Source organism: Miscanthus floridulus, chromosome 4 (assembly GCF_019320115.1).
Source record: "Miscanthus floridulus cultivar M001 chromosome 4, ASM1932011v1, whole genome shotgun sequence".
In the NCBI taxonomy this organism is placed as follows: domain Eukaryota; kingdom Viridiplantae; phylum Streptophyta; class Magnoliopsida; order Poales; family Poaceae; genus Miscanthus; species Miscanthus floridulus.
Window position 1 is genome coordinate 123,124,658 of NC_089583.1, and position 14,882 is coordinate 123,139,539.

Consider the following 14,882-nt stretch of genomic DNA (forward strand, 5'->3'; position numbering starts at 1 on the left):
ACATATACAGCAGACAGCAGACAGCAGACAGCAGCAGACAGCAATGCGAGAAAAAAAAGGACATGCTATCTATATGGCTTACATCATCCATTCCAATCAGAGTCACATGGCACAACAGTCAAATAACTATTTGTAGTTGATAGGGACCATACAATACTTTGCCTTCTAACCAAACAGCAGCAATAGTAGCAGCACACACACACAAGGCAAGATATATATCACAAAAAGTCCAGTACACAATGGCTTCAAGGAAACAAAGTCCTGCCCATCCACAAAGTAATTAAGTGGTTCATTAGTCAGATAATAACAAAGTAGGCAGTGCTTCCAAGTTTCTCTGAGGCCAACCATACGAATAAGATGCCACTGAAATCAGTCGAGGTCAAAAGAACAGAATAACTTTTAAGAAGAATAACTCTTCGCATTTTGCAAAGCTAATCTCTGAGTTCTTTTATGCGGTGTCGTGGGAATGACTTTGCAAGCAGCCTATCAGAGTAATCTAAATATGCACTGGAACATTATCTAGTCACCAAAGCTTCAGCATCAGATGAAGTAAATATTTACCAAATCAGATTCTCCACTTTTCCTTCTGCACACAGTTCAAAACTTCTAGTTCTACAGCACAGTCCGAAGCTTCTGATTAGGGACAATTTTGGAAAATTGGAAGGCACCTACTTGCCCCTATTCCACTTGACAGCTAATAGACTTTGTCAGGTTCATGAAATTGATCGGGGAAAAAGCACAAATAAAGGTAGCCTTCATGTTCCATATCTAAAACTTCACAAGATGATCAATAACAGAGGTCAAATTGAGTAGCCAATACAAACACGGCCCCCTAGAACAGTATTACCCCCGAGCATGTTCAGGACAGCTCACTACAATATACAACACCAACAACAAAGCTGTAGTGCTGAGCTCTTCTTTACACATGTAACCTTTGCTTCACGAGCGAACCATGGCCGGCTCTGCAAGCTCTGGCCCTTCTTTCTGTCAGCATGGGGAGCCCCTCCATTTCTTCTGTGCTGGGATTGGATGATATGTGGCCAGACGTTTGCGACTTATGACTGTCCACACTTCCTTAGGCACGCTACACCTTCTTCCTGGTACTCCTGCCTGGTTATCCAGAACTCAGGTGCATCCTGCATGTTCCAGACAATACGCAGGGAAGTATATTACTAGCAATCCATCATGGTGTAATATGATTCTGCATGAGAGCGCATATACAAGAATTACCTTCATGATTCCAGCAAGCACTGCACCTCCCAGGTACACCATGTGCTTTCTCCGAGGAGGATCCTCTATCCGCAGTCGTAATTTCTATGCACAATGAGAGGCAATGTGTCAACAGTTGGAAACAGAGAGCAAACGCTAATATTGAGATGAATGCATATCCTTTCAGAAAGTGTATTTGGATTGTTCTGTCTATGAGTTCAATAAGTTTATGCACTTATATCTTCTATTTGTAAGAAAGGAAAAGCACAGATTATTATCTAACAGAAATTTGTTGTAAAGGTCAACAGAGAAGAATAACAACTGTGGACCAACGATTACAACAATGCAAGGTAGAACTTCAACAATCTTACAACTCAGCTAGCGATCAACAATTTCCTTCATGCCATAAAAATATAATGCATGCATATTACCTTCAGGCCATCTTTGTTTCCCTTCAAAACTACATCAAGATAGCGATCAAGAATTTCCTTCTCCAACCTTGTAAAAAAGTAGTAACTTGTTAAGCATATGCAACTCGGGTAGAAGCTTATATGAACCAGGAAACTAATCACTATAAGAAACATTACAGGCAATTATCATAACAATATCCAGATGCGCTTACATGACAACTACCAAGAAGGTTATCAAAATAAAAACAATTGGTATGCATAATGTTGTTTCACACTCATTATTTTTCCGTGCTGGCAGTAAACTAAAAAACATAAATGAAGACGAGCATATCCTCATGACTACAGACTTCAAAAGGAATTATAAGTCTTACCGACTTGGTAGACCAGGGTACATTGTACTTCCTCCACTCAGGACAATATGTTGATAGAGCTGTGAAACATGATCATATATTACAATAAGAAAAAAAAAAGACATGATGAACCTATTAAAAAACTATACAATGTAAAGCATAGGAAATCTAATCTAATGTAGTTGATATTTCAATATAGTTCCAGACTCTTTATTGAATCTAACTTAAGTCCAGAACATCAACATCAAATAAATTTAAATAAATTCAATATTCTAAATAAGAAGGGCAAGCCTGGTGCAGTGGTGAGAGTTGTCTCACTAAGTCACCAGGTCGTGGATTCGAAGCAGCCTCTCCGCAGATTTTGCGGGGGGAAGGCTTGCCTCGGTTTTTCCCTTCCCCAGACCCCACTCATGTGGGAGCCTCCGGCACTGGGTCTACCCCCCACCCCCCACCCCCCCTTTTTCAATATTCTAAATAAACTTAAGCACTATACTGTTTATATACAACCATGGTCAGGCAGAAAATTAGAATCCACTAGTGTCCTAAATCATAAGAACTAAATTAGTAAAATATTAACTCATCGTTCCTTCTAATCCATGTTTCATTTGAACAATTGGAAGGCTGAACCAGAAATGTACTGTACTGGTAAGATATGTATACCATCATCCGGTTGTCGATATCCATTTCCTGAATGCAACGGAATGCCATATCTGCCATCCCATCACCTTCAACATCTATCAGTTCCTGTTAAATAAATATTTGGTGAATACTAGCTTATTGCTGAGTTTGTCGACACAATTGCATACTGCGATCAATAATACTAAACAGGAACAGAAATGGAATAGTCTTACAGGAGTGAAAAGAGCTTCAGGAGCTTGAAATCGTTCAGTGCCCACTTTAATAACTCGTCCATCTGGAAGCTGATCACAAGAACTGAGCTTACAATAAGAAAAGGAACAGGGAAAATTACAAGCAGGGCAACATACTTACAGTATAACTTTTCACAAGGATTGTGGTCTCAAGTCCTAGCTGGTATTCTCGTTTGTAATCATAGCTGTACATAATTTAACATGACTACATATATAACATAGAGACAATAATTAAGAACAATAAGACAACTTACCTTATATAGCATAGCTTCTCTTTTATTTCTCTGACCTGTCTCAAAGTCAGCAGATTTGTTCATAGCATACCTTTTAAAGTGGGAGAACTAACTGAATTAGAAAATTCATGTAGCAGCAGCTGCAGAAGGCAACATCTTCAGAGCAAGATAGGTCTTACCCTCTCCTTGATAGTAGGTCAACAAGATAAGATGTTATATGCCTTCCAGCTACATTCATTCTCTTTGTCAGATGTGGATAAGAGTATCCATCAACTACAGGCACCTGAATGCATGAAAAAGATGATAGGTGCAAAATTAAGATTGAAAGTGGAAATAATTTAGTTAAAAAATAAAAGCTTCACAATCACATCACAGTATTGTTAAATGAGTCACATGTAAGCACAGGGATAAAGACGATTGCTCATTGGTCCAAACTTAATATCCTAAATGGAAACAGGTTTTGTAACATGAGCGAAATCACATAGTTGTAGAAAAAAATGAAAAGCAAATAACATAAAGAATATCAAAAAGGCATGCTGAAAAGAGCATCTGAGCACAGAGGGCTGAAACATCGTTGTAAAATCAGATGATACACAAGTACATAGTTGTTATATCTTTTTACTACTATTCATATGTTATTGATTTCTATTTTTTATAAATTTATAGTTGCCTAATTCTTAAACACTTTCATACAACATACTGAATTCATTGACTGACATACTTATTAAAATGCCATCCTATGGTGTTCTGGGCTTAATATGTTGCTGATACCATGATATTTGAGTTGGTTGCACAAAGATGATTAGAAATTGAATGTACCCCTTCAAACCATAATACTTGGTCGGATATAGGGAAGAACATTATTCTCATACCACGTGAGTAACACCGTCACCAGAATCTATCACAAGTCCAGTTAGCAAGCCTGAAACGAATACATACATGTAAAGTGGAGTGTTAATGTGATCTCGTATGTGCTTGTGTGAATGCCCAGAGCCCCAGACAGGAGCACATGGTCAGGAGGGAGAGATGACCTTGAGCGTACAGTGAAAGAACTGCTTGGATCTGGATGAAGACCCCAGCAAAGTTATATTTCTCGAACATGGTCTCGATCTGTTCATGGGATTCAATTTGTTAGGCATTGATGTCAGAAACTACAGCTGTGGCAGTATGTGACAAATTGATAAAAGGAAATGACGTACCATTTTTTCTCGGTTTTTCACGGGATTGAGTGGTGGATCTGTAAGTAGGATTTTACACTCCGATGGATCGACCTAAATGAAGAAAATAGAAAGGTGACGCTTTAACTAGAGCTAGTCAACTTAGGAAATATAATTAAGGATATCAGGGGAAAATACTTTCCAGAGAAAGGGTAAGGCATTACAAGCAGGGTTAAGCATACCAGTATAGTTATACCTTGAGCTCACTGTAGAAGGCATTATCCCAAATATGGCCCATATCATCCCAATTTTGAACAATGCCATTGGTGACAGGATATGATACATCAAGTTGATGTCTCAAGTCAGCACAAGCTGCTCCAACAACAATATCCTGCAACGAACATAAGCGCCTATCATAAGATGTACTCATGAACATGAAGTAAGTTCCAGAAAGATGGTAAGAAAATAGATAAGGACCGTCAATTCTTGTTCCTGAAGTGACTCCTCATAGCGAAGTAGAGGTCTTCCGACAACACAAGGGAATACAGATGTAGGAAAGTTCTCACCAGCAAAGCCACACTTCACATACTGCAACCAAAAGGTGTCAAATTAGAGAAAGGAATGATCCGCTTTGTAATCTAGCTCATTGTCGTTTAATCATTATTTATCGGAGACTCAACAAGCCTCACATCTGTTCGTATGATGTATTTAGTACTGGCAAAAACTGAGAACAGATTGAGCTCACCAGATTTTCATCAAGATGTCACATGTACACGGAATTTAGCTTGTACTAAAAATCTCAGGCTGAATCGACATTTCTTCTGTGCATCAATATATCTAGTAATTACATGGTTCTACAGACCTATAGGTCTGACATGCATGAAACAATTTATGCTTTTCCACTGACCAAAAATGAAGGGGGGGAAAAAGAAACCTAACCCAAACACACTGTCAACACAAGAACTAGAGATTTCACCAGCAATTTTGAATATAATTTGCAGGTAAACCTAAGCTTTGCCTTGTGAACAATGTCACAACAACTGAGCATGCCATTATTTGTGAATAACAATTCCCGTTTGCGGCAGCAACTGTCGTTTCAACCTAATCCAACGCCCCTGAGCTACCTAACTGCGGCGACCGATGCCCCAACAAACAACCGTGTCTCGCTTTTTTCAGTCCTCCATGGCTCCCAGCCTCCGTCCAGCCGTGCAAGGCACGAGCGTCACCCGAATCCTCCGGTCCCGCCCGGCCCGGCCACCGGCGATCGACTCAGGAACCGGCTTCCCCCCAGTCAGTGGTCGAAGCAGCGGCGGATTGCGTCTGGGGCAGTACGCGAGAAACTCGGCCGTGATCCGGAGCATGAACGGGCGGCGGATCTAGGAATGGAGCGGAGATGGGGTGGGTCAGGGAGGTGACGGCTTACCCCGGTACCATTGTCGCACACCACTACGTTCCTGCTCTCCATTCGCGCTTCCCTCCCTTCTTCGGGGCGGTCCTCCTCCTCCTCCCCTCCGGGTACTTGTGGTGATCTCCCTGTTTCTCTGCGCTTCCAAGCTACGGTACGAGAGGAGGGGGAGAAGACGAACGAGACTGCGGGACGGACCGCAACAACTCTCACCGTCGGATTGAAGCACGGACGGTCCCTGATCAATGTTGCTTTTAGTCGCCGTGATATGTCAGTGCTTCTCTTGTGTGTTCCTCTCTCTAAAAAAAGGTTGCTTCTCTAGTCTTAAATCTTTGTCTGGTTGCAATCAAAAAAAAAAAAAAAACTTTGTCTGGTTGCAAAATATTATCAAGTAATTGCTTTTGTGAACTCTTGTGAATCCTTATCTCACAAGGATCATGCTGATCTCAGCAAGACTAGGCTTACCAAGATCATATATATGTTATACATTTATTTCTCTCTTAATAATCATGATGTTTAGGAGTCCTTTTTTTTTACTCTCTAGTCTCTTCTCCATTAACCTTTTCCCTTCCTCCAGATGTTTGATGCCCTTCTTCTAATTGGTGGAACTGGTTATGAGGAAATCAACCTGTGAAGCTAGGATCATCCAGATAGAAAAAGGTGAGCAAGTAGGGCAGTAGGCAACCAAGTTGGGAAATCATGAACATTTCCCATGCTGATGATGGAATTGATTAATTGAATCTGAGCACCTGCTGTTGCTATGGCCGGCAGAAGCAGCACCACAGAACACGTAGCTTTGTTCAATAATTGTTCTCTAGGAGTATTAACCTCCCTCAAAAAAGTTGTTCTGTTTTTTGAAGTCAACAAAAATTATTGACCTATGCCTTCATGTCAGCATCAAGAGTGCATGGGAAATTCAGATTCAGAAACTGAAATATAGACTTTAATCACGCTCCTTATGACTGAGGATCAAGTCAGGGTAAAATAAACCTTGTCAGAGTTAAACTAATCCTTGGAAATGAACCCATTTATTACTGTGGTGCCTCTGCCTTCTGGTCTTACATTTGTACATTCCTAGCTCAATGGTATACCACAGAGATAACATTACATATTAACGCTTCCGGAGAACTACCAAAATATCAAAGATAATACATCAAATGATGTGTACAAGTATGACTCCCGACATAGAGTTTACTTTTAGAAGAGCATAATAGTGATGATGACTCGAAACTTTCCTGATCTCAGCACTGAAGAAAGATTCATGTGGCGCCACCACCAAAAGATGATTTTAAACCAATCAGTACTATTGCATACTCTTTTTGGACTTGCTAGAAATAAACCGAGCAAATGCCAACCATATCAACTTGATCTGCAAAATAACATGACATCAGATTCCTCAACTAACCACAAATGCCTAACTGATACATCAAATTATGCAACCGAAGCACTCAATACAATGTTATTTCAACCTAGAATTCAATAACTCAGAATGCCCAAATCAATAACAGCATGCTGCAGAAAGGCAAACATGCACTTTACACACTATTTAATATTTACCCCAAAAAAAATATTTCATACATGTTAATCCAAACTCAAAAGGCAATAAACTCATCCAGACATAGTTGCAGGCTCAAAACAAAATCGACCCCTAGGGGAAAGCCTCCCCCAAGGCATTGATGGAAAGATAGAAACTTCTCTCCCGCAGAGTCGAGAAAAGGCCACGAACCCGGATATCCAGGACGTGCAACTGACGACGAGGACGTACCTACGGCCACGTATCATGCTGCAACCATCAGTGGATCATGTATTTCAATGGAAAATAGCATAGCGAGTGGCCCTTTTTTGAGAATGGGAAGTCAAACTCCTGACCTGTAGGTTGCACTTCAGCATCCCTACCACTATGCTATACACGTTCTCATTTGCAGGCTTAAAGCCACCCGAAAAGTGCCATATGTCTATATTAACAAAAAAAAAGCACTTAAGTTCCTTACCAAACTAGAAATCTTGGTGAAATTTAAGGTCAAAGCTTTACTATCTAGTACAGCTTCTGAAGGTGACTGGGATGTCTCAACATTGGCTTCCATAACCTTGTTGCCCCCACAATCATTTGCACAATACTTCTGTAGCCACCTGTCAGTCTCCCAGATTATATGCATAATGCTCTCTCTTGCAGCATATTGGTGCTGCTCACATGGGAGAATCACAAGACGGCATGGCACCCCATGACCCTTCAAGGCATCGTAAAACTGACTTGACTGCAAACATATACAAAGATTATAGTTCTAGAATAGCGACCAAACCCATAGAAAAAAATGAAACGTTCAGTACTCAAATATCCCATAAGCTATTGTTGCTACCTGCATTGCTGTTGTTACTTTGCTGTCATCTTCTCCATGAATCAGTAGGATCGGCTTCTTGATTTTGTTAGCTGACATGAAGGGACTGATCTTAATATAGGTATCGGTGGCCTCCCATAGCGTCCTCATCTCTTTCTTCAAGCCAAAAATAGAGACAAGTCAAAAGGGAACGAAAACATGTTTGTCTAAGATAAAGGATGCATTATGCAGCAAGGCCGTGCACCTGAAAACCAAACGGAGTCAGTGTCCTGTTGTAAGCTCCAGAGCGAGCAATTCCACAACAGAAAAGATGAGGAGCATGTGCTAAGAGGTTAGCAGTCATAAATGCACCATATGAATGACCACCCACGGCGATTTTGTCAGGGTGAGCAACCTGAAGAACAACATCAATTATATGACTTTAACTTTTGTGAGCAGCATGGAGCATACTATCATAAATTCTTGATGAACCGCTATAAACATACAGTAATACTTCTACTGCATTGAATCACTGTACACAACCCCTAAACATACAGGATAACCTAAAGGAGGCCACTGAAGTAAGTAACGAATCATCAAGCATAGTAGGTCAGAAACTATTTGCATAAAAATAAAGCAGTAAGAAAAACTTACCCCTCTTCTTACAACTTCATTTACTGCTGCTTCTGCACTAGCAACTAGCTGCTCTATGTACCTAGGAAAAGCAAACAAATCTATCAAAATAGTTTAAGTAATAGCGTTATATCTACTACTTTCATGCTTTGCTAGAAAAAAATAAAGGTAAGTGTCAACATGATGAACATGTGACTAATGGGTATTTGACAGTAACTCATTCTACAAAACTGAAACTTCAGATGTTCGAAGTACAGACCAGCATAATCATATTACTATTTTATCTTAACAAGTATAAAACTACCTGTCATTCGGTTCTTGGTTTTCTTCACCAATTATAGGGATTGTTGGGTCAGCAAGAATAGCAAACCTGTAGGATGCACCAATTACAAGACTATAAGGTAAATAAATAGGTGTTGCAATAGAAAAAAGGTTGCACAAATAAATGAATTAAGATCAAGGAAGGCACACTGTACCCTCTAGCTAACCAAAGAAGAGGAAAGTTGTTGCTGATGCGTGCAAATTTATTGGGTGAGCGACGAACTTGCCCAGCAGCCTCTCTGCTTTTAAATTCTCCAGGATAAGACCAAATGAGGCATGGGAGTGGACCATCTATTGATGGATTATAGCCTGGAGGCAGATACAATGTAGCGGTAAGTTTAACACCATCCTCCCGGTGGTATCTTATTATTTGTTTCTGCAATAGTGCCAGTTGGGGATATGGATGAGGGTAATTTGTAATCTGGACTTGCTTCTTGTTTGACCAAATCTTGAGATAATATTGGGTGGTCTCTCTCCTTGACTCCTTAGATACAAGTAACTTTAGTTGATCAAGATGCACCTCACATTTAGGATGGTAAAACATAAGTGCAAGAATAGATTCGTAGTACTTTTCTTTGTCACTCTCCCATAACCGCTCTTTTTCTCCTGTATCTCTGTAAGGATAAAGCCGTGGGCCATGTTATGTTAACGATCTAAAAGAAACATCAAATAGTACATGAGAAGTGCAGCATAAATGCTTGATAGAGATAAACATTAGTTAACGTACACATTGAAAATATCAAGAAATGGGGTGCTTCCTCTTGGTGTGGCACCCTGTCCTTTCAGTAAGATGTAGCTTCCTTCACAGTTCCTCTTAATTTTTGCAATGACAAGGGTGCCTGCAGGAGTTCTGCACATCACTGGAGAACCTGGATTTGAGTAGGCATCTTCTGAAGATCTTTCAAATAATAGCCGTGGTATGAGATTTTCTTTGTCAGGGGATATAACCCATGTTCTTGTTCTGCGTGTCTTGTACCAATATTCATAGACCAGAGCAAATGATCCATAGCACCAGTAGCTCTTTCTGAAGATTTGACAACCACAACAATAGTTATATCAGTTGCCAAAAAAACGAACCTTGGAGGAACTAGGTGGCATTGTGAATAAGAAGAAATAGGCACCCAAATTCGAGTTAAAGAGGACTCAGAAGAAATATACCACCTACACCTCCCACAAGCTGAACTAGCCTTTATGAAGAGCTCAAGAAAGTGCATCTATGTTTTCTACAACAACCCAAGCAACTAGCCTATGGTATTAATATTCCACAGCTTACATGTTTCTAGTTAAATTAGATTTTTCTGCAAGATCATATAAGCTAAGTAAAATCAATGGTGTCATGTCAACATTACGAAACTGTGAAGAGAAAGGGTTACCCTAGTGGTAGCTTGTACCTATATCGAAGGTCAAGTTTAAGTAAGACTTGGGGCTTCTCGCCGTTTAAAGGTTCGGCAAGTTCCATGTAAACTATATCACGTGGTGATACTTCAACATTTGAGTCTCCTCCATCTTGTGCCTCCACCCTTCAAACATATGAAATATGAATTCTGGAAAATAACACTGGTTCTGGATAAGAAAAATCAAGTATGAATGGTAGTATGGTATTAACTAGGGCCTACTGGTAATATTGAACATAGTAGGAAAAATGGTTATAAAGAAACTAATATCATGTCTAGGGTCAAAAATCATATGTAACTTGATTCATAAGCAGCTAACTCTATCATCTCAAGAGTGGAACAAAGCATGGTTCACCTTTGCACAATCACCATGAAAGTAAAATGACTCAAGTCGAATGCATTTGTGTTATGAGTACCACATGATTGACTTTGCCTAGTTTTGTTCATCATGATTTGAAGTAGAATCATTCTTTTTTTTTTATCTGAAGCTACATTAGTAATTGAAAGGCTAAGCTTACCAATATAATGTAGAAGGCATATCAGGCCTCCACCTGATTGAACGCTTTCCCTTACGGACACTATTAGCCGCAACAGGAATATCTTCAGCAAGGGGCAAATCACAAATTTCGCGGACAAATCTACCATCAATTGTCCACAACTCAACCTTTTTCGGGAACCTTTTATATGAAACTATAGAAGAATATGGTCGGTGCACAGAAGTGAGCATCAAATATTTCTCATCTGGTGAAGGATCAAGAGAAGTGTATATAGCAGGAAGGGCAACCGGTTTCATTGTCCCATCCAACAAAACCAGAACTAACTGAGAAGTTGCATAGTAATCAAACAATTCTTCTTCATGCAAATCTTTCAGCATTTCTTTTGTGGATCTCATTTGAATGATGTTTCTCTGCTCATTAGAACGAATCCTTGGACCGAAAGGAACCAGTGGCTTCATAGGTGGATCTCCAAGCGATGGAGGAATAGTAGAAACCAAGAGAGTAGAATCATTCACCCATACATAGCTGTAAAGCATCAGAAGATGAATGATGATTTGTGAAATACAGAAGGATGGTCCACCTGGAAAGTTATTGGCACTCACAGCTCAAAAATTGCATTTAATATTATGTCGGTTGATTTGAAAAGTGGTCGAGCTTTTCCATTTTCTGCATCAGCAATCCACAATGCTAAATTGCTGCCACTATCCACCTACTCAGAATCTCAGATGTGTCATGCCAATATGCCATCAAGTACAAAACAGAATCATCAACCAATTAATCACTAAAAAATAGTTCTTGCTTCATCATACTCTAAAGCATCAACTTATCACCTCATCTTCATAGTGCACAGTGAATGCCACATGCTGACCATCTGGTGACCTGGAATTCAGGATAGAGAAGAAGGAACATTTTTATTTAAACCAGACATGATTAGGGAAAAAAGAACAGCATGTCTTAATTTGTTATCATACTAAAAGAAAGGACCATTGAAGAATAATGGGAAAATTACCATCCTACAAAATTAATCTTTGCATTCTCGTTGTATCCATTCACTACTTTCTCTGGACCCAAAGATCCATCATCCATCAGCAAATGGATACTGATCCCAGTATAAAAGGACCTAAAGAGAACAGCAGCAAATGAACTGCAGGAAAATTACAAGCACATATTCTCATAAATACAATTATACAAATCCATTACTTACATTCGACTCCTTGTGTTAGAACTTGGATCAATCCATATACCAGCAAGTATTTTATCAGGTTTAGCAAGCTCTGACAATGAAGGCATAGCTCTACGTTTTAGAAACATGATCCTATCTCGGCGAGGGGAAATATAATAACTGGGATTCGGTGGCACATCAACAATCTCTTGGATTTCCTTTGGAGGGAGACGATATCCTTGACCTGTGTATAAACACATCATGTTAAAGCTAGAAAGCAATTCCGCAGAATATGCCTTTGAATTAACATGCCTTCGTCTGAATTTCTTAACTCCCTTGGAAAGAAGTTGAGAGGATAGACAAAACCAAACTAATAAAACCAGTTCATCTCGAACCAGAGACAGAACTTTGACAAAATTGACTACTTCCGTTGCCAGCATCCCAGCACTATAACCCACTCAAAGTCACTGACGGGAACTGATTGAACTGAATCTTAGCCAAACCAGCAGGTAAGGTGACCTTTTCAGCATTTGAATCGGATAAACAAAATCCCCCAAATCACGACCAGACAAAACCTCGCCAGAATTACAAGTCTTTCTCAGACAAGGCATTGGTAATGATTAATTAAAGCTTGGGTCTCTTTCCACAACAAGCACAAACTCACCTCCATCGTCTTCCTCCATAGCAGGGCTGCAATGGGTACCAGTGGAGCACTCCGCCGCGAGGCCGATGCGCCTGGCATGGCTCCGGCGAGGCAAGAGGCGCAGAAACCTATGGGATGGAGCCGACGAAGATGGTCCAGCGATGGGATTGGCACTGGAGAAGCACAGACGCTGGTCAAATCTCTGAAGCAGCATGACAAATAAGCGGGGGGTTTTCGAGACTGAAACTGCTAGTAGGTGTTCAGTATTCGTGTTCTTCCTTCTAGATATATCGACGTTGTCACTGCCACGCAAGAAAATAGAAAACCCAAACAATTCCTTTGAATTGGAAAAAACAAATGACACGCATTTGATAATTTTTCCAATTTTCCATACTCAAACGATATATGGTCAAATAAAACTTTGATTATAATAACTAAAAAATATATTTTATAAAATAAAAGTCACATATTGATTGCTTGAAATTAGGAGGCGGCCAGTTTGTTTGCGAACCCATAAATAGATTTAATTTTTGTGAATTGAATCCAAATAACACGAGAGAAAGCAGCAACGCATAGATAGTTTTTTTAAAAGAATTTGCATTATTTTTGTAATTTAAACTAGGAGTAATAAATTTTTAGAGATTACTGCAAACTGCAACTTTTTTACTTTTAGAAAACAGAAAAGGCATCTTTAAAAACTAGCCGATTAAGGCTCTACAGACGCTCCTAAAATTCCTGTCACATCAAATATTTAGATATTAATAAGGAGCATTAAATATGGATTAATTACAAAATCAATTACATAGATGAAGGCTAATTTGCGAGACGAATCTATTAAGCCTAATTAGTCCACGATTGGACAATATGATGCATGCTAATGCATTTTATATAAATTGATGAAAAATAAAGAAGTTAGACTCCGTAAAAGGTAAAGTAAATTATAATTTAAAATGATGAAGTACAAAACAATGGGCAAAACCGATTTTGAAAGGCGACACAGAGAAAATAAAGTCTGATAATTTCCTATTTATTACCATTTCATTATTTGGTTGATTCCGCTACCTTTTATTAATTTATATCTATATTACTTGGTTGATTGATAGCACTCAAATGATTTCTATACCTAAATTCTTCTATGAAACTAGAACCAGTTAGTAAAATTACTGGATTATCTATCCAGATCCTCCTATAGCCAACTGTAAAGGGTAAGAAATGCCTATCTATATGTTTTTGACCCTAATTTTAAAATTAATGTTTAAGCTGTGATTTAATTGATACTAAAATAATTCTAACATAATACAAAAATGTCATTATTGTTTGTTTTTAAGTATAGAAAACATTGAAAGGTTAAAACTTTCGAATGTTTAAATTTAGATCTAACTTTATGAATATTTATTTCGGTGCTAAGTTTTGTAATTGATAATCTCTTTGTTTGAAAGATGCAACTATAGCATTGTACCAAAATAACTAGTTTTACTTTAATCAAATTTATGAAAAAATATTACTTATGATACCAAGTAAGTGTCAATGAAATTCAACTTGAAATATTTTTCATGATATATTTTATTTGGTGTCACAAAAATTTATACTTTAAGCTCGGTCAAATTTTGGATATTTTGACTGAGGATAGATTCTAAACGTTATAGTTAGGTCACTTTTGCTTTATATATAGAATGACTGCTGAAAGAGATGGATAAGCATCCTATTTGTTTGGCTGTACCTTGTCGTAAACGATCGTAAATTTTCAGCCGGAATAATATTTTTCTCTTAACAAACCAGTCAGCAGTACTTTTTCATGAACCAGCAACGATACGAACCAGCCAACCGAACAGGACGAAGGAGCGCCGAATGAAGATAAGGACGACATCATTTGTATGAAGACTTTCAAGCCTAGTGCATTTATATATTTTATAGCTTCAGACGTCTATAAGCTTTAATGCTGCAATAAGTCTATTGTTTTGTGGTTTCCATTGGGTGACGTTGTTTTCTTAAAAGCAGAGGTAAAACTCTTTTTTTTATAAAAAAAATACAGGGCCCTAACTTTTCAGAACAAATTAGAAGGGTTCTTACTGGATAAAACGCAACCCAAAATAGAAATGACATTAATTTCTTTCAAGAAAATACGTGCGTTTGTGTGTGTAAGTATATATTTTACTTTTTTTAGAAGAAGTATATATTTTACTGGTAAAGCTAAATTAAATGCCTACTAGGTTTGAGGTCTTTGATGACATGACTGTGGATGGCTGCTTTATGGCTGAGCGAAAAATACGTTCCGGCTTATAAT

General features: G+C 38.7%; 2 protein-coding genes across 4 annotated transcripts; both read right to left on the minus strand.

Moving 5' to 3' along the window:
• Nucleotides 1-534: 534 nt before the first annotated feature.
• LOC136550618 (actin-related protein 2-like) lies at nt 535-5,846 on the minus strand. Its single transcript, XM_066542257.1, is given in 16 exon segments — nt 535-1,136; nt 1,231-1,314; nt 1,641-1,707; nt 1,991-2,049; nt 2,630-2,713; nt 2,821-2,889; nt 2,960-3,023; nt 3,093-3,127; nt 3,129-3,162; nt 3,251-3,354; nt 3,944-3,993; nt 4,103-4,181; nt 4,271-4,342; nt 4,485-4,619; nt 4,706-4,816; nt 5,652-5,846. Coding segments are annotated over 16 exon segments (1,170 nt in total). The 5' UTR covers nt 5,694-5,846; the 3' UTR covers nt 535-1,055.
• Nucleotides 5,847-6,058: 212 nt separating this feature from the next.
• Nucleotides 6,059-12,862, minus strand: LOC136550617 (probable glutamyl endopeptidase, chloroplastic). Of its 3 annotated transcripts, XR_010782356.1 has the most exons (16): nt 12,620-12,862; nt 11,998-12,199; nt 11,803-11,913; nt 11,624-11,672; nt 11,396-11,502; nt 10,815-11,318; nt 10,294-10,422; nt 9,630-9,926; nt 9,058-9,516; nt 8,886-8,951; nt 8,603-8,663; nt 8,214-8,363; nt 7,991-8,125; nt 7,625-7,888; nt 6,383-7,002; nt 6,059-6,261 (listed from the first exon to the last, which is right to left on the minus strand). XR_010782356.1 is itself a non-coding variant. In XM_066542256.1 (15 exons), the coding sequence occupies exons 1-15, from the start codon at nt 12,810-12,812 to the stop codon at nt 6,937-6,939; spliced, it is 2,793 nt and encodes a 930-aa protein (XP_066398353.1). In that variant the 5' UTR covers nt 12,813-12,862; the 3' UTR covers nt 6,059-6,936. The 3 variants fall into 3 exon arrangements, 1 of the variants encoding a protein (XP_066398353.1); XM_066542256.1 differs by having other exon boundaries at nt 6,059-7,002; XR_010782357.1 differs by lacking the exons at nt 6,059-6,261; nt 6,383-7,002 and having other exon boundaries at nt 7,875-7,888; nt 7,991-8,121.
• Between the last annotated feature and the right edge of the window lie 2,020 nt (nt 12,863-14,882).